The sequence below is a fragment of the Pseudonaja textilis genome, chromosome 17, assembly GCF_049901715.1.
Source record: "Pseudonaja textilis isolate UNSWEBS1 chromosome 17, rPseTex1.2, whole genome shotgun sequence".
Classification (NCBI taxonomy): domain Eukaryota; kingdom Metazoa; phylum Chordata; class Lepidosauria; order Squamata; family Elapidae; genus Pseudonaja; species Pseudonaja textilis.
The window spans coordinates 8,455,602-8,473,922 of NC_142006.1; the positions used below are offsets into that span (position 1 = coordinate 8,455,602).

General features: G+C 47.5%; 3 protein-coding genes across 8 annotated transcripts in view; 1 reads left to right on the forward strand and 2 right to left on the reverse strand.

The window, feature by feature from the left end:
- Positions 1 to 6,363, reverse strand: part of PNPLA7 (patatin like domain 7, lysophospholipase) — a 48,324-nt gene extending 41,961 nt beyond the window's left edge. For 3 of the 5 annotated variants that reach the window (XM_087914665.1, XM_087914664.1, XM_087914663.1), the window contains exons 1-4: positions 6,216 to 6,353; positions 2,906 to 2,980; positions 2,303 to 2,390; positions 1,713 to 1,795 (exon numbers count right to left, since the gene is read on the reverse strand). In XM_087914665.1, coding sequence (XP_087770791.1) covers positions 1,713 to 1,795; positions 2,303 to 2,390; positions 2,906 to 2,980; positions 6,216 to 6,251 — 282 coding nt within the window. In that variant the 5' untranslated portion in view covers positions 6,252 to 6,353. Of the gene's footprint in view, positions 1 to 1,210; positions 1,332 to 1,712; positions 1,796 to 2,302; positions 2,391 to 2,905; positions 2,981 to 6,215 lie in introns of those variants that run through there. The other 2 variants (XM_087914662.1, XM_087914666.1) reach the window with 2 other exon arrangements.
- A 1,511-nt stretch (positions 6,364 to 7,874) lies between these two features.
- MRPL41 (mitochondrial ribosomal protein L41) lies at positions 7,875 to 8,739 on the forward strand. The gene has a single exon (XM_026712570.2). It carries the CDS (start codon positions 7,954 to 7,956, stop codon positions 8,359 to 8,361), a length of 408 nt encoding a protein of 135 aa, XP_026568355.1. The 5' UTR covers positions 7,875 to 7,953; the 3' UTR covers positions 8,362 to 8,739.
- Positions 8,740 to 9,423: 684 nt separating this feature from the next.
- Positions 9,424 to 17,391, reverse strand: DPH7 (diphthamide biosynthesis 7). 2 transcript variants are annotated; one of them, XM_087914449.1, is made up of 10 exons: positions 17,204 to 17,391; positions 16,193 to 16,355; positions 15,383 to 15,522; positions 14,812 to 14,899; positions 14,208 to 14,299; positions 12,879 to 13,045; positions 12,588 to 12,660; positions 11,967 to 12,032; positions 11,473 to 11,645; positions 9,424 to 11,001 (listed from the first exon to the last, which is right to left on the reverse strand). In XM_087914449.1, the coding sequence occupies exons 2-10, from the start codon at positions 16,331 to 16,333 to the stop codon at positions 10,565 to 10,567; spliced, it is 1,377 nt and encodes a 458-aa protein (XP_087770575.1). In that variant the 5' UTR covers positions 16,334 to 16,355; positions 17,204 to 17,391; the 3' UTR covers positions 9,424 to 10,564. The 2 variants fall into 2 exon arrangements, with proteins under 2 accessions (XP_087770575.1, XP_087770576.1); XM_087914450.1 differs by having other exon boundaries at positions 16,193 to 16,350; positions 17,204 to 17,346.
- Between the last annotated feature and the right edge of the window lie 930 nt (positions 17,392 to 18,321).

Genomic DNA, 18,321 nt, shown 5'->3' on the forward strand with positions numbered 1-18,321 from the left:
CTTTCCCTTTCTTTCCTTTTTTCTTTCTTTCTTCTTTCTCTCTCTCTTCCTTCCTTCTTCCTTTCTCTGTCTTTCTTTTTTCTTTCTCTCTTCTCTCCTTCCTTCTTCCTTTCTCTGTCTTCCTCTCTGCATCTCTTTCCCTTTCCTTTCCTTTGCTTTCTTTCTATCTTTCTTTTTTTCTTTCTCTTTTTCATTCTTTTTCTTTTTTATCTGCCAAGTTTTGCACCTATTTCCCAAGTTCCCTTTTAAGTGGGGAATAGAGGAAAGAGGAAGAGGAAGAAAATAATTGAAGAAAGGAAGAGCTTCTATATTGGCTAAGACGTTGGTGGATATCGGCTAACGAATTAAGGGTACAGCCACGCGACATGAATTCCATAATTGGATTGCATTTCTTTATTGCAGCATAATATCATCCTTAGTCCACATGAACCAATTAAGGGAGAGGGAGTTAATTAATCAGTTAATTAAAGCAAGGGAGGTTTAGGAGCTTCTGAAGAAACCTTCCCTTGGGCTAGTTCCTTCCTTCCTTCCTTTCTCTCTCTCTTTCTCTCTATCTCCCTTTTCTTCCTCTCTTATCTTTCTTTCCCTCTGTTGTCTGTCTGTCTTTCTTTCTTTCTTTCTCTTTCTTTTCTTTCCTTCCTTCTTTCTTTCTCTTTCTCATCTTTCTTTCCCTCTCTTGTCTTTCTTTCCCTCTCTTGTCTTCCTTCTTTCTTTCTTTCTTTCTTTTCTTTTCTTTTCTTTCTTTCTTTCCTTTGGAAAACAACTTGACCTCCTCCTCCTCGCTGTGGCAGCCCTTCAAATATTGGAACACTGCTATCCTGTCTCTCCTGGTCCTTCTCTTCTCTAGATTGGCCAGGCCCAGTTCCGGCAACCGTTCGTTGCATGTTTTAACCTCCAGTCCCCTAATCCTCTTTGTTACTCTTCTCTGCCCTTTTTCTAGAGCCTCCGCAGCTTTTCCCAAAAGAGCTGAAATCCTGAACGGGCCAAAAACCTGATTGTTGTTGTGTGTTTTTTTTTCCTTTGGAAGGATTTTGAGAAAAACACCCTCTAGGCCCATCCGTTCCTTGCAAAGCTATTAATAGACCCAGCAGAGAGTAGAAAGGCTGATTAGTCACCGAGAGGACGCCTACGCCCCCATTTTCTCACATGTTACCTCCAGGATAAACTAAGAAGAAAGGCTGAACTCTAGCCAAGGTAAGGGTTGGGCTACCATTAGTTGAACGAGTCATCCTGGCCCTTGTGCGCTCAATGCTACACCAGTTCTGACAGGTTATAGGACTTACTGACATGGCTCATCCCATCACCAAGCCCAGAAGACGAGGGTATAAAAGGACAGGAAACTCTATTTCCTTCCAGCACTGATGTCATTACCTAGTTTGATAATGAGACGTCTGCAAGAAAACAACCCAGCTCAAAAGAACACCAGGGACCACATAGTCCTAATCCTCCTTCTCCTCCTCCTCCTCACACCCCACTCCCTTCTGGCACTGATGATGCCACCTAGTAAGGTAAAGAAACGTCTGCAAGAAAACCACCAAGCTCAGAGAACAGTTTAAATTTGCACCCCACAGATTAAGTCTGAGTTATACACATTCTCTTGTCTCTGAAGCCCAGGGGAGTTTTAGAGCAATCACGGATCCAACCACCGATGATCATGTCTGAACTCAGACTGAGCTCATCGCTGGCCTTCACTCAGCTCCGGGACCCCTTACCTTCCGCATGATCTTACGGCCGTAGAACATCACTTTGTCTCTCTTGCGAAACCTGTACTGGGGCACGTGTGCCTGAGATTGTTCTGAAAAGCAAAGGAAGATTCATCATCTTGAGGTCCACTTTCCCAAAGTCTACAAACAGTCTAACTGGCAATAGTATCAAAGGTACCGAAAGAGAAGCGTAGGTTAATTTATTTTACCTAGGCTTCTCATTTAGGTCAATTTTATTTGTTTGTTTGTATCTTGCCTTTATTATTTTTCACAAATGACTTAAGGTGGCAAGCATATACAACACACTTCCCTCCTTCTATTTTCCCCACAGTCACTTTGTCAGGGGTCACCCAGCTGTCTTTCATGCCTAAGGCGGGACTAGAACTCACCACCTCCTACTTTCTACCCTGGTATCTTTAACCACCAAACCAAACTGGCTCTCGATTCGTGGAGACCCATTTATTATTTCCAACAGGCTGGGAAATCTCGCGCAACCATCTCTTCAACCTCCCAGCGGCTCCACCGTGCAGGAAGAAAACCCTTTCCGTTCACCTCCGTGATCCAGACACGGCGGGTTGGTGCTAAGCGATCAGACTTACTCGATTCCTTCACCTTCTTGTACACAAAATACACAACGATCCCAATCAGAGCCAAGGCCACCGCTGCGCCAATGGCTATCCCGGTTAACTGCGGGCAGAAGTGAGAGAGAAAACGTTCACCTTCAACCATAGGGAAACATGGAGGTCTTTGGCGCTCTCACAGATTAACAGAGTTGGAAGGGAGGCCGCGATATCCTCTTGATATGCATTGAGTCAAATAGATTTAAACTGAAATATTCACACTGCCTAATCGCTCTTCACATCCATGCGTTCGTAAATCACATTTATATGTGATCTCATGCTGTTTTGGAGGCCACCATATTCTTTTACAGATGGGGCAAATCTTGGGGACTTGGTGACTAGTCAGGACTCACCAGAATGGGCAGATTCCTGGGCCACATTAATAAACTGCAATTTTCAGGTCTAATTAGGACGTGACTAACCAAACATCATCACTTTAACATCTATAACAGCCATGATAATCTTCTAATTTTGGTTAGAAGGGAAGGAAACACGGACAGGGAAGTTGGGTGTGATATAAAACCAGGTGGAAGAGGCATGTGAAATGAAAACGCTTCTGTCTAAATGTTCCCAAAACGTTACCATAGTTGTCTGAATCCTCTCTTCTACAAACTGAAGGACTCGGGTTCGTAGGTCGGCGCTTGTTAAGAAGCTGTCCTAAAGGATAAAAACACCAAAGGTATAAACTAGGTTGAAAGGGAACCAACGTTTTCTCCCCAGAGGCTTTAGAGAAGACTTAGCACGTTTGAAAACTGACTTAAGCTCAAAAATGAAAACAAACGAACGATTCTTCTAAAGCGCATTTCTGAGAGCTGTTTTTCCAGTCAATTATTTTAATCTCTGCTTCAAACTCTCTGCTGAGGGTTTCATCTTCACACCAAAATAAAAAAATCTCCCAAACTTCCAAAAGAGCAGTTTCTCTTTATAAATCATCGGGGTTTTATTTCTTTTTATTTTCGTTTATTTCCTCCAAGTGGAATTTGGACCGTTTCGGATAAATTGTACCTGGGTGACAATGGATCTGTGCCAAGACTGCCCTACGCAGAAGCAAGAGGGGAAATCAGTCTTCAAAAATACCCAACTTGGCATCCTGAAAAACTCTAGTTCCTTTATTTGAAAGATCCCAAAAAACATCACCCTCATTTCAGAACCACCCAAGGGTTTGGCAGCAACTTAGCAAGACAAACACACACCCTTAACTTTCAAGGGTTGTGTAGGAGGACAAAGAGCTGACTGGACAAGCAATGCCATCTAATGGTGGCGAACAAAAGAAAAATAATGCAACGAAGGTTCTGTTTTTAAGGTCCAAGTGGTTGAACAAGGGCAAAATCGGTCAAACAAAGCTTTCTTTCTGTTTACAAACTGATACACAAGACAAGCGCATTACTCTCTCCAAAGAGAAACTCAGGAAGCACACACACACACTGACACACATTTCAGGTTTATTGTCTCTCTCACACTCACACACACACGGAATCATAGTTCTGAGGCATGATTCAATTTAAACTGTTATCATTTCAGGGTTGAATAAGACTTTCACAATTCAAACAAGGGCGTCGGCCAGAAAGAGCTTCCACGCTAAATCAAACCGCCAGAAGACAGATAACAGAAGGAGAAAATAAAATAAAGTATGACCACAATTGTGCCCAGCATTTCTGCTTGAGTTTTACCCCCATTTTACGGCCTTTCTCACCAAAGTTGTTAAGTGAATCAGGCTTCCCTCTTGACTTTTTTGCTTATCAAAAGGTCCCCCAAAACAGATCAGGGAACACCGCAACTGTCATAAACGTGAGTCAGTTGCCAAGCATCTGAATTTTAGATCATATGACCACGGGGAATGCCGCAACGGTCGTTAAGTGTGAAAAACGACCCTGTCACGTTTTTCAATGCCGTTGTAACTTTGAGCAGTCCATAAATGAAGTGTCGGCTGTCTGTAGAGCCAGGGTTAACGGAACCAGGGTCCCAACAGGGGAGAGGGATGCAAATAATAGCCATTATATCCTATTTAGGCTGAAATGTGGAGCAGGAGAGAAGCTAGCCGGCAGAGCCAAAGAATTCGCAGGCAAAAGTGGGCTTTGAATTAATGGAAATAAATTTAAAAGCATACAAGTTACTTTTGGAAGTTCAGCCGGGGAATAAAGAACAGCAAGGAAGTATCCACCAAAGAATATTGTAACGAAAATGCTTTTTTGTTCTTGTTTTCCACCCCCTAAAAGATACAAGTTAGAATCTGAGCAAATATGCAAGCCAGAATGGTTAGACACAAGGTTTCTGTCTGAAATACAGTACATATTTATTCCATGTGGAAACAAAAGACATAATAAATTGGCAAAACAGAAGGAAAAGTATTTGCTTGCGGGTGTGTGCGTAATAATTGACCCACCAGTGGAAGAAACGGGAATGCTTTTCGTACAAATAAGGACGGAGTTGTACAGTTAGTCCTCGACTTACAACAGCTTGTTTAGTGGCCTGTCGACGTTACAGTGACTTACGACCATTTTTCACACTTAACGACTGTTGTGGGGTCCCTGCAACTAAGATGCTTGGCAACTGGTTCATATTTATGATGGCCGCTTCACAAATGTGGCAAGAAAAATCGTAAAATGGGGCAGAACAAATTTCTGACTTAGCGGCATAATTTTGGGGCTCCAATTGTGGTCGTAAGTCAAGCACTAACCGATATTATTTTTCCCTCCGTGACAAATAAATGCAGTCAAATGCAAGTTAAAATGGGGAGGATGGGAATGTGCGAAGGGAGACTCTGACATTAACCATGTTTGTTGGAACCAGGATTGAATGGTTCAACAGCGCATAACCAACATGACTGAAACTGACTGGACGCCACTCCGGCTGGGAATCTTAGGAGTTGTAGTTCCATCGTTTCCCCCCATTTTATTTACAGTTCCAGACCACACAACTTCAACAACAACAACAACAAAAAAGGTCACTTTTAAAAGACCAATACAGCCATGAAAATACAGGTTGGGGTAAAAAAAAACCCACCAAATATAAAATCATTCATAATCCGAGAGTTATAACCAGGATAGAAACGTGTGAAGGGTGACTCTGGCATTAAACCCTGTTTGCTGGAACCGGGATGGATTGATTTAATCCCAGTTGCCCCTTTCTCACCCTGCCTGGCACGTCCAACAAGACTGAAATTACAAAATACGGAAGAGGAGAGTTGGAAGGGACCCCGGAGGTCTTCTAGTCCAGCCCACTCCTCTCCAGCCCAGAGCTGGGAACGTTGGGAGTTGTAGTTGCCCTATAACTTTTGGAAGCGCTCCCCCTCCCCAACCGAGTCTTCTCTGTTGGGAGGAACCTGCTGCGCACCCAGTCTGCAGCCCAGCTGAGGATGCTGGGCGTTGTAGTCCCATTGGGTGTTTTTTTCCCCCCATTTCCCACCACCCACAACTTCCAAACTTCAAAAGAGCAAGGGCACATCTGAAACCATTCATAATCCGAGGGAGATAACCAGGATGGAAACGTGTGAAGAGGGTACCCCGACATTAAACCATGTTGGCCGGAATTGGGATGGATGGTTTTTACCCCAATTTTCCCCCTGGCCCAAACTGTCTGGCGTTTCCCCCCAACAAGACTGGAACGACAGAAGAACAAAAGTCCGACGAAAGCAGGGACCCTATAGAGGTCTTCTAGTCCAACCCCGCCCCCCTGCTCAGGCAGGGGGACCCTATCTCCCATTCTGAGCACAAAGACCCTCCACCTCAGGGCTGGGGACGCTGGGAGTTGTAGTCCCAGCCCTTTGGAAGAACTCCCCCCTCAACCCAGCCTTCCTGGTGGACCCCATTATACCCCCCTCTCTCCCCCCGGCTGGGGGTGCTGGGAGTTGTAGTCCAGGCGTCCCAGGGCTTGTGGGGAGAGGCGACCCTACCTGGGGCTCGGAGGGCGAGGCTGCCGTGGCCTCCATGGCCGGGACGGAGGGAGGGGGGGGCAGCGGCGGCGGCCGCAGCGGCGCTTCTAACGGCTGCCCGGCGGAGGGCGCCGCCAGAGGTCAGGGGTCATTCTTGGGGGCGGGCGGGAGGGCGGGGCGAGGACTTCCCACCCCACCCCACCCCGCCCAATAGCGTCACTTCCGGCCGTTACGGATGCCCGCGGGGGGGGGGAGGAAGGAGCCAGGTTTTAGCCAGGTGTGGCTGCGCCACTCCCATCCTCCCCGGCCGGGATGGGTGCGGTAGTCCAAGCCCGGAGGAGAAACGGAATGGCAGAGGAAGGCGAATCCCGCCCTGGAGGAGGCTCTCGGGGGACACGGCAGAAAGTGGAGGGCCGGGAGGTCACTCCAAGACTCCTCCAGCCACCTTCCCAAACTCTGGAAGAAGAGAGCGGAGCGTACAACACTCAAACAGTACAATGTAGGAGAGAGTAGAATACAATCACTGTCCAATCCAGTGCATAAGGCAACACAATAGAATACAGCACGTAACAATAAAATGCAACCCAATACATAAAACAATAAAACACAAAAGAGAATACAACACAACACATAACAATAGAAAGCAACCCAATACATATTAGAATACAATACAATACATAATAGAATACAATACAAAAGATAATAGAATACAACACATGACAATAGAATGCAACCCAATATATAATAGAATAGAATAGAAGACAAAAGAATAGAATAAAAGAGAAGAGAATACAATACAATACAATAGTACAACCCAATACATAATAGAATACAATATAGGACATAAGAGTATAGAATACAATACATAAGAGAATAGAATACAATATATAAGAGTACAAAATACATAACACAATACAATACGATCCATAATATAGAATAGAATAATTATACATAAGAGAATAGAATACATAGAATACAAAATACATAACAGAATACAATAAATACATGAGAATACAATATGTAATAAAGAAAATAGAAATAATAATAATAATAGAAATAGCTTAACAGAGTTGGAAGGGACCTTGGAGGTCTTCTAGTCCAACCCCCTGCTCAGGCAGGAAACTCGGTGCCATTGGGGACCAATGGTTGTCCAATTTCTTCTTGAAAACGTCCAGTGTTGAAATTTTCAGTTTCCAAAGCTGGTCGACCTCGCAGGGTTGTTGTGCTGCCCCACCCACTGTGGAATATTTTAAGTACGATTAGGATTGTCCCACCCAGAAGCAGCCCGGTTGTTGAAGTCCCTCTGGAGGGCACCATATGAAGGTGGCTGAGGACTATGAAGGGGCTATAAGAAACAATAAAGGAGGAATAGAAATATAATTGATAATAAAAAGTCGGATTATAAATTCACAAATAAAATCTCCTTTCTCAGCAGCTGCGTCTCTCTTCACTTTTTCGTAGTTCTACAGTCACGGGCTCCTCCTCCCCCCCTCCCGCCGAGCAGGAGGAATCCCGAGTCAAACTCCAATCAGGAGACACATTCCCCCCCAGTGGGCGTGGCCACTGGCCCAATCCCGTCTCCTTGCATCCGATTGGTTAAAATGTCTCCCTATCCGACGGGGACGTGAGCACGGCCGAGGCGAATTGGTAGAGCGCCTAGACGGTCCAATAGCCAGCGGCGATGTTGCAGAGGTGGACGATCTAATCGGAAGCGGCGATGTTGCAGCGGTGGGAGCCCGAGCGCCCGTCCTAGTTCGCCATGGGTCTCCTGGGCGAGGTGACGCGGGGCCTGTTCCGCGGCGCTGACCGAATGTCGGCCTGGACGAGCAAGCGGGGCCCGCGGACCTTCTTCAAGAGCCGCGGCTGCAAAGTCTTCGGCTGCATCACGTCGAGCCGCAAGTTCCTCCTGGTGAAGGACCAGGTGCCGGTGCTGATGGTGCCGGACCTGAGGGGCTTCAGGTTGAAGGCGTACGTCTCCTACCGGGCGCCCGCCGGCAGCGAGCCGCCCCTGACCGCCCGCGCTCTCTTCCAGCGGACCGCCGCGCCTCTCATCGAGAAGGACGTCAAGGAAGGCGTCTTCGACCCCGACGCCCTGGAGAAGTACGGCTTCGAGAGCAGCCAGGAGGGGAAGCTTTTCAGGCTCTTCCCCAAAAACTTCGTGCGCTAGCGGGTGGAAGAAAGGAAGGAAAGAAAAAGGAAGGAAAAGAAAAGAGACCCCCAAAAAAAAAGTGGAGACAAATTGTCCCCCAGGACTGCAACTTTATTGAAGCCCTTTTAAATACAGGATCGAAAGCAGAGGAAAAAAGATAATTTCCTGGAAAAAGGGAGAAAAAAGGACAATTTCTTGGAAAAAGGGGGAAAAAAACGATTTCCTGGAAGAAGAGAGAAAAGACACCATTTCCGCGAAGAAAAGGGGGGAAAGACTATTTCTTGGAAGAGGAGAAAAGACACAATATCTCAAAAGAAAAGATAGTTTCTCAGAAGGGGGCTTTTGGACCAGATAATTTGGGGTAGAGGGTTACGAATAAAGAGAATGTGACACCTCCCTGGTTGAGAAGTGTTGATGTTTCTGCTTTGAAAGTTGTGTCCAAAAAAGTCTTCAATATATGTGTTTCTCTGGGGAGAAAACCGCCTGGGAAGGGCTTGCAAGGATGAGGATTCTGGCGGTGGGGTTTTAATGGCATGTGGGCACTGAATTTGGTGGGGATGAAGGGCTGCTGTTTTCTGTGCTGCTTAGATTTAAATTGAAAATGAAATCCTTTTCACACACACACAGAAAAGAAAATAGCATACATTTATTAGAGCTCTCGTATGTTCAGGGAGTGAACCACCATTTTTAAACCTGTTTCTTAGCTATGATTTCTTCAGCTGGTTATGTTGTTTAAACTAGCAAACCCTTGCGCAGACACACACTAGCAGTCGCAATTCTAGAAGTACTTATTGGAAATTATTCTTGCCAATATTTGCCTCCAGTTTTATAATACTTAGTCCACCTGTAAGATATTCTTACCTGTTGACTGTATGGCTACTGTATTACTTCCTTCTCTGAGCAAAATACATCTTGCTTTTGAAACAGACTTAAGCATGACGGAGTACGTTCCTTTCTATATAAAACAGCCGTTCTCTACGCAGACAAATTTGGCCCAGTCCAAAGTACTTTTTGACACAGGCTTTGATCCTTGTGATCCTTGATACTTGTCTTAATAACTTAAATGAAAAGGACAGTGGATCTTACAAGACAAGATTTTATTGTAAAAAAGATCAAAAATATATTTTAGCTGAAAGGTGCTCTTTACAATGCCAATGAGCATGTTTGTATGAAAATGCCACAATCTGTAATACCTCAGATTATAAATACGCCCTTTCGTGAGGCCAATCTACACCACAAAAGAGCTTGTGCTTGGATTTCAAGAGAATATCTTTGCAACGATCATTGGTTGCCGTTTTTAATTTCGGCCTCTTTCCCAAGCTTGAATAGAACTTCAGGTTCCCTATATATTTGGGGAGGAAATGTGAGCCAAATGGCGCTCCCATGTTAAAGCTGGTGTTTGAGAATGTTGCAAGAATAAAATCTTAGAGGAAAAGTGGAATTGACAGGAAATTATGGAACCGGAACAATCTTATTTCTGCAGTATAAAAAACAAAGCTGTTGGAAAGAACCAAGTAAGCAACACAAGAGCCTTCAAATCTCACAGCTACTGGAGGCTCCCAGCAGTAATATAAAAACATATTGATAGAAGAGAATGTCGATAGCTTGGAATTGAACTGCGGGGTCCTTGGTGCTCTTTTGAGCTTGACGGTTTTCTTGGCAGATGTTTCATGACCAAACTAGGTAATGAAGTACCAAACGAGCTCCCTGTTTATATTCAGTAGCTTACCTTGCAACTACAGTAGCACCCGGCATCCAATATCTAAATAAGCAGGAATTAACAGCAGACGGACAAGGATACCCTACTCAACAACTTCCAAGGAGAAAACCCACACCTCCACTGAGACCGAAAGGAGAAGCTACTGTAGGTAAACTGAAGCAAACACCACCCTTAGCATTGGTGATGTTACCTAGTCAGAGTCACGAAACATCTGCAAGAAAACGTGGCTCAGAGTACCAAGGAATTCTACAGTCCTCTACACAGCAGTCTGCACTCCCTTCTAGCTCCGATGATGTTGCCTAGTTTGGTAATGAAATGTCTGCAAGTAAACGACAAAAGGTCAGAGAGCCTCCCAAGAGTCTCGCAGTTCAACTCTTGAGCTTCTCCTATCCAAAGTCGTTTCCAGCATGCTTCCTGCCCACACACCCCACACACCCCCATGGATAGAAAGAAAAAGGGCAGAATATACTGGAGGCCTCCTTCCACACCCCAACAGTGGGTTTAAGCCAGAGGGACACTCTGGCTGACCTCCCATTTCCAAACGTGTAGAATGTTGTCATAAAAGGAGCATGTCGCTAAGAGGCTGGTCTCCCTTTGGCCACTGGCTGCTTGGACATCCCCGTTTGCTTTGGTATCCGGAGTTCTTCCATCACCTGAGGGCTCCTGTGGGGCTAAGGTACCTTCTGCTGGCGATGGAGACACGGGAGGTTGATCATCTTCCTCCTCGAGCAGCACATCGAAGGTGGCCGTGGGGGATTCGTAAATGATCTTGAGGTTCTGCCCTTTGAGGTCCCCTCGGCTGGCTCTTTGGTCCTCCTGAATGGTCACCATAGCCATAGACGCCTCCAAAGAGTCGCTCAGGGGAAGCCTGGACCAATCGGCTCCATAAGCCAAAGAATTGTGCAAGGTGTAAGATGACAGGATCGTGCAGTTCTCTTCTAAGAGCAGGAACAGAAAAGAGAAGGGCTGTTGGACCTGGACATAATTACATTCTTTATTCAGGCAATGAGGCGAGGGAAAGTTATGTTTTATTTTTTGGTATCCCATCTTTATTAACGTTTTACAAACAACGCAAGGCAGCAAACGTAACCAACACACTTTCCTCCTCTTTCCCTAAGAATGCTTCTGTGAGATGTGTTGGGGTGAGAAAGGAGGGACTGGCCCAAAATCACCCAGCCAGCTTTCATGCCTAAGGCAGGACAAGAACTCACATTCTCCTAGCGATTGGCCCAAAGTCACCCAGCCATCTTTCATGTCTAAAGTGTAAAATGAGGGCCAACTCAGTCAATGATCCACTTAGCCGCAGAAATGTTGCGCTCGGTTGCGGTCCTATGCCAAGGCGCATCTGGAAACTACTACAGCCGAAGTCAGCAGTGACGTGGGTGGCTTCCTCCAATCAAAACACTCACCTAAGTCCTTGGGACAGTGGAGGATTGCAAAGCCATTGTGCATACAGGCCGCAAGCAGCAACTGCTCCTGAGACGGGTGCCATTTTAAGCGCCAGACGCCGCCTTGCACGTGGGTGTCCGCCAGGGGCTGCTTCATCTTTCGGGTGTCCCAGAGAAGGACGTGTTCGTCGTAGCTGCAGAAACACAAGTCGAGAACTTTTTCTCCTCCTGTCAGCCTGGGAAGCCATTTTTCTTTTGGAGCTTCTAGGCTGCCACATTCCGTCCCTGGGAATTTGGGAGTAGGGAAGATTAGACACAACAATCCGGATTTTGACTGTGTGACCATGGGGATGTTGCAACGGATTGTAACTGTGAAGACTTTTTTTTTTTTTTAGTGCCATTGTAACTTTGAAAGGCCACTGGACGAACTGTTGTAAGTCGAGGACAGCCTGTACGACCGTGTGAAATTTACAAGATGCTCCTAAAAGTTGACTTCATATCCTTTGGAGACTCACCTTCCCGTAGCTAGCAGATTTTCCCGCAACGGGTGACTCTGAATACTGCAGACCCCCATAGAATGCCTGAAATGAAAGCCACATCAAAAGAAGGCTGTTCAACCCACCTACCCACCCCCACAGCTTTCCTGTCACAAGATGGGAGCCATGGATTCTTTTCAGAGATGAAGGAATGAATTCTTGATTGGCCAAGTGTGATTGGACACACGAGGAATTTGTCTTGGTGCAAATGCTCTCAGTGTCCATAAAAGAAAAGATACATTTGTCAAGAGTCAGGAATCATCGGGTACAACACTTAATGATAGTCATAGGGTACCAATAAGCAATCGAATCATACTAGGAAACAGTCAATATAAATCGTAAGGATACAAGCGTCAGAGTTACAGTTCATACAGTCATAGGTGGGAGGAGATGGGTGAAAGGAAGGATGGGAGGATTAAAAGTGATAGTAATGCAGACTTTGTAATAGTTGAACAGCGTTGAGGGGATTATTTGTTTAGCAGAGTGATGGCGTTAGGGAAAAAACTGTCCTTGTGTCTAGTTGTTCTGGTGTGCAGTGTTCTGCATAGTGTCGTTTTGAGGGAAGGAGTTGAAAGAGTTTAGTTAGATTGTACGACTTACCGCTCACTGGTGAAGAGAGGAGCTCTTGAGCTGCTCCGAGTATCCCAGCCCTGTAGTTTACAATCGTCTCCACCTAGATCCAGGAAGGGAAGACCAAGAAAAGGAGTGGCTGATATGTTTCTATGGTCTTTAGAACGACAAAAGCAGATTATTATTTCAAAGCTTCAAAGCCAATCTTGACCCTGGTTGGATTCACACATTGCCACAGCGTTTGGCCAACCCTGGTTCGCATTCAACCTATTCCTGGCCTCCCGGAGACTCTTGCAAACTACCATCCGAGCAAATGCGCACCTGAGTACACAACACGAGTGTTCCAGTAGTCGAACGCAGCCACCCAGGCTTCAAAGTCGTGTCCTTTCCACTGGTCCAAAACGTGCACCGAGGTACCGGATTCGTCCACTGACAGCAAGCTGACCCTCCCTTTGGAATCGCTGCTGACCAGTCGCAGGGGGTGACCGCTGCAGAAATGGTGTGAAATAGTTTTTGTTTTTTGTTTCAAAAGGGCAACTTTTAAAAACCTTTTAAAAACAAGTGCTGAACCACCTGCCGTGTCTACTACCATACAGCACTGAACGGAAGCCAGGATGCAAAGTTTAAAACTCAGCGTGAGTTGTGCTGCGATGCTTGTTAAGGGACGGAGAACATCAGAAGGTCCATGTTGGACAGGAATGAACACCAGAAGTCTTCTCAGAAACTGAAGAGGGATGGAAGGTGTTGTGGTTCGCTGGCAGTCTGTGCAGACAGCAACGGAATCGGACAGTGGGGAAGAACGGGGACCAGTCCAGGAATCTGGGGAGGACTCGGATGAGGGTCCTGCGTCCGAAGTAGAGATGGGGCCAGGACCATCTGGGAGTGGGGTGCTGCCTCCGGAGCCTGGCAGCAGCGAGGCAGAGGAACAGAGGGAGCCTGTTCCCAGTGCGTGTGTGCACAGAGCTGCTAGAAGGCGAGAGCAGCTGAGACAAAAGGGGCGACTCAGAAGTAAGGCTGGGAGGTGGTTGCTCCTCCCATAAGGGATAAAGGACAGGCCAAGAGGACAAAACCTTTGCAGGAAGCAAGGTTGTTCCTTCAGTTCAGATTCATTCTTGAAGCTCTTTGTACTTTGTTTTTTTTTTTTTTCTGGTTCATTTGACGCTTCTGTTATTGGCAGCATTTCACAGGAAAGAAAGGTGGGTGCTTATCTCAAGGGACTGTTTGAGAATTCATTACGGCCAGGAATGAAAACAATTCCCAGCGTTGCAATAAAACAAGATTTGTTTTTAAAATAAGCGTGTGCGTAATTAGTCTCCGAAGCCTTGGTCAGAACAGAAGGGCCTATTTGCCAGAGCCTGTTACCTGCATAGGTAGGCTGGCTGGGCAATGCTGGGCGATGAAGTCCAGGCATCTTAGAATCACAGGGCTGTGGGAGACCCTGGAGGCCTTCCTAGTCCAACCCTTCTGCCTAAGACAAGGGTCCTTGTTCTATTCAGGACATACGGTTGCCCGATCTCTTCTTGAAAACCTCCAGTGATGGAGCATCTACCAATTCAAGAAGCAAGTTGTTCCACTGATTCATCGCCCCGTCAACTCATCTCAAATTTGCCAAGGTTGGGCAAGCCCGTGCTAGGCCCTCCAACCACTTACCACTGCTCTCGCCCTGTGGACCAGTCCAGCGACAAAGCAAGGCAATCATCTCCCAGGTCAACACTGCAGAGAGGATGAAGCCTGCAACTCTTCTACTGGAAAGAAAAGGAGACTGGTCAGAACGTTCAACGTGGAAACTGGTCTCAGGCACCAGTTATGAAACCTAGCAAGATCTAATGCGTAGATGCTAAGTTTCTTGGGTCAAGAAAACACGGATGTCCCGTTTCAAGTGGCTGCCAGGAGAAGGGAACAATTAAGGAACAAAGGACAACTGGGGAGGAAGGGCACAGGTGGACGGTGAATGGCCCCTCCCAGAGGGAATAAAGAGGAGGGAAAAGGGAGTGGGGTTTGCAGGGGACAATTAATTCGTTTAATTAGGGTGAAGATCTGTCTCTGACTTCTTGCCGAGTAATTGCTGCTACGGTGTGGCGTTTGGAAGCTATCAGCCTGGCAACTCTCCAAGCCTGATAAAGGTCTGTGGTTGTGAAATCTCATGAAAGACTGTCGGCCGGGACTTTGCTGGAGAGGAATTCCCTTCCACCTAAATAAAAGGGGTTTTATCGGGACGAGGAGTCGGCTTAATGAGCGTGGGAAGAACACCTACCTCGCTCCCCATCAAGTGGGCCAGCTTCACAGCTCCCTGGGCATTGGCGATGCCTAAAACAGGCCGCCCTGCGATGGGAACATGGCACCTGGAAATAGAAGAGATAGCAAAGCAGAACTAGAACTCACAAATCTCCTGGTGGTTGGCTCAGAGTCACCTAGCTGGCTTTCAAGCCTACGATGGGTCTAGAACTCACTGCCCCCTGGTGATTGGCCCAATGACACCCAGTTGGCTTTCATATTTAAGCAGGACTAGAATTCCCAGTCTTCTGCTTTCTAGCCTGATGCCTTAACCACTTGGCTCTTATGCCGAAGGCACCCAAACCCCTCCCAATCATGAAAGATGTGGACCGTGCTGGATAGAGGGCATCATAGCCTTGATGGTCACCCTGTGAAGTCCACCACGGAGGTGGAGGCCTTCAACTCACGCCTGACACCCCCTCTACCTGAAAGCCCCAACTTTCTCCCCTATGGGCAAATCTTTCCTGCAAAGGAAATGACCCTTCCTCGGCTAATCTAATTTCTCGGAGGAGTAAAAACATGCAAACGAAACGGAGAAGCGTCCATCCAACCATTTAAGGTCCAATATAGCCCCCGTTTCCAGCCTTTGGATCTCCGTCAGCGGTGTGAACATTTGATCTTCAAAGGAATAGAGGTAGAGACGTCCTAGGCGCACAGGGGATTCGCTGTCCTTGCTACGACTTTGGCCAGGCTGTTTAGGAAGTAGAAGAAGAAGAAAAAGGCCCAAACTCAACCAACCCATTGTATATACAGACGACTAGTTATCTTGGTGAAAATCAGAGCTACTCTCTGAAGAATCTAGCCTGTTCCAATAGAAGATAATATTTGTGGCATAGAGTTGAACAGTGGGGTCCTTGGTGCTCTGTGAGCATGGGTTTTCTTCCAGACATTTCACTGCCTATTGAGGTCACTTCATCAGTGTGAAGGAGTGTAAGGTTTGCTCCCTGTTTATGGTCAGGAGGTGGCTTCTGCAACCAGTATCCATTATCCAGATAAGCGGGGTGTGATGACCCAGGGCATGGCACAAAAATAACAAAGTCACCAAAGTAGATAAATTCCCTTTAATTCCTCCAACTTGGCCCCCAATGTCCAATTATCCTCAGCGGGAGATCAAACTCTTCCAAAAACCATCTACAAAGGGAAGAAATGCAGTCCAAACCCCAAATACCACACACTCAAACACTGATGAGGTTACCTAGTTGGGTCATTAAATGTCCACAAGACAACAACGAAGCCCAGAGAGTACCAAGGCTCCCTGTCATTTCAACCCTGAGCTACAAATATCCCCCATTTATTAAGACTCTAACCGCAAAACAATTTCACGAGTTTTCTCTGGCTTCTCGAAAAAGTCTACAGCTCACCTCACTCTCCGGTTTCTTCAACTGGTAGGTGCCACATGCCAGGATGTTGTGCCAGCTTTCTACCGGGCACCATTCGACCGTGTCCGCACTATATTCGGTATCAACCACCTGCAACGTTTGTGCTCTGCATTTGAAAGCCATGTCAGCGTGCCTTCATCCTGTGCTGGAGAAGGAAGAGAAGGGGAAAAAAGGAGAGTTTATTATCCCTGCTGTTCTATGGAATTTATCCAGCCGTCAATTTCATTTGGACGGATTGCGAGGTTATCATTTAAAAAAACAACCCCTAAATAATCACACAGTCATAATAATGATGTCCTTGATCCAAATATTATCCAATAAATGCACCCCAAGATCGGTCGTCCCGTACTCCCATTTTTAAGGGGTGCCCCCCTCCCCAAAGGCTCCCTGCCATAGTCTCCTCTGCAGAGAGCCCCCTTTCCAAACCACCCCTCCCCAAAGGACACCCCCCCCACCAAGCAACCTTTCTCCAAAGGGCCCCTCCCCGTGCGCCCCTCGCCAAGGGTCCCTCCCCAACGACCCTCTCCCCCAAGGGTCCCTTCCTGAGGGGACCCTCTCCAAAGTGCCCCCCTCCCCAAAGGACCCAGCGCCCTTTCCCAAAAGGGTCCCTCTCCAAAGTGCCCCCCTCCCCAAAGGACCCAGTCCCAGCGCCCTTTCCCAAACGGGTCCCTCTCCAAAGCACCCCTCCCCGTGCGCCCCTCGCCAAGGGTCCCTCCCCAACGACCCTCTCCCCCAAGGGTCCCTTCCTGAGGGGACCCTCTCCAAAGTGCCCCCCTCCCCAAAGGACCCAGCGCCCTTTCCCAAAAGGGTCCCTCTCCAAAGTGCCCCCTCCCCAAAGGACCCAGTCCAGCGTCCTTTCCCAAACGGGTCCCTCTCCAAAGCACCCCCTCCCCGTGCGCCCCTCGCCAAGGGTCCCCTCTCCAGCCAACCCCCAAAAAGGGACCCTCTCCAAGCGCGGCGTCCGGGAAGCGAGGCCGGCCACGCAGCACCTACCGGGCCGCCCTTCCTGTCCCGGGAGGGGGGCGGGCAGGGAAAAGGAGAGGCGCGGCGAGAGGCGAGGCCAGGCGGGCCTCTTCCTCTCTCTCTCTCTCCGCCTTTCCCGCCCGGCAGTCCCGCTGCGCTTCCCCTGCCCCCCCGCCAAAAGCAGGTGTCCCGGCAGGTGTGCGGCCTGGCCACGCCCCTCCAGGCCTGGGAGGGAGTAGCCACGCCCCCTGGAAGGTTTCCCCCTCCCCACCAGGTGGAGGCGAGCCAGCTGGCTTAACCAACCTTGCGCCCGCCAGTTGGTTTCGGAGGACTACAAATCCCAGCGGCCCCCGCCCGCCTCCCAGAGCTTGCCGGGAGTTGTAGTTCTTCCCTACCTGGCTCCTTTTACCTTTTTTTTATTTTTTATTTTAAAAGGAAGTCTTTCTTTTTAGGGAGAAATGCAAAATAAACAGGGGAGATTGCCTTGTCTCCAGGCTTTGGCATCCTCCAGCTGTTTCCGTGCAAAATTTGGGGTTCATGCAAGCTTTTTTGGGGGGGGGGGAATATTGAACCCCTGCACACCTGGAAGAAGCTGCCTTGTCTTGCAGGGCGGGAAGAGGTTACCATGGGATGGTGGGAAAAGAGCCTTTTTTCCCCCCCTGGACAGAAAAGTGACAGGAGCCTTTGGATTGCAGAATAAAAACAAAACATCTTTGGAGTTTGGAGTCATTATATTAGTTTTGATGGGCTCCAAACAGGTAGCCCCCCACTTAAAGGAGTTCATTTAGCAACCGTCCAAAGTCGTAACGGCACTGGGGGGGGGGGAGTTGACTTATGACCATTTTTCCACCCTTACAACTGTTGCGGCCTACCCACGGCCACCTGATCAAAATCCAGACGTTTGGCAACTCCTATTTATGACGGTTGCAGTGATCCCCTTTTCGCAACCTTCTAACAGAAGCAGAATCCACGGGGAAGCCAGGTTCGCTTAACAACTGGGTGACTAACTTAACCACTGCACTGATTCACTTAACAAGCGTGGCAAGAAAGGTCTTACAATGGAGCTCAACTCCCTTAACAACTCTCTCACTTAGCAACAGAATCACAGAGTTGGAAGAGACCTTTGGAGGTCTTCTAGTCCAATCCTC

What these genes read in the sequence shown, in the direction of transcription:
- MRPL41 (XM_026712570.2), top strand. Translation starts at nt 7,954, where the DNA reads ATGGGTCTCCTGGGCGAGGTGACGCGGGGCCTGTTCCGCGGCGCTGAC.
- DPH7 (XM_087914449.1), bottom strand. Translation starts at nt 16,333, where the DNA reads ATGGCTTTCAAATGCAGAGCACAAACGTTGCAGGTGGTTGATACCGAA. An exon ending in CCTCTCTTCACCAGTGAGCG is followed by an intron (nt 12,033 to 12,587) that starts GTAAGTCGTACA and finishes CTTTCATTTCAG; the next exon opens with GCATTCTATGGGGGTCTGCA. An exon ending in CCACTGTCCCAAGGACTTAG is followed by an intron (nt 11,002 to 11,472) that starts GTGAGTGTTTTG and finishes TCCTGCTCTTAG; the next exon opens with AAGAGAACTGCACGATCCTG.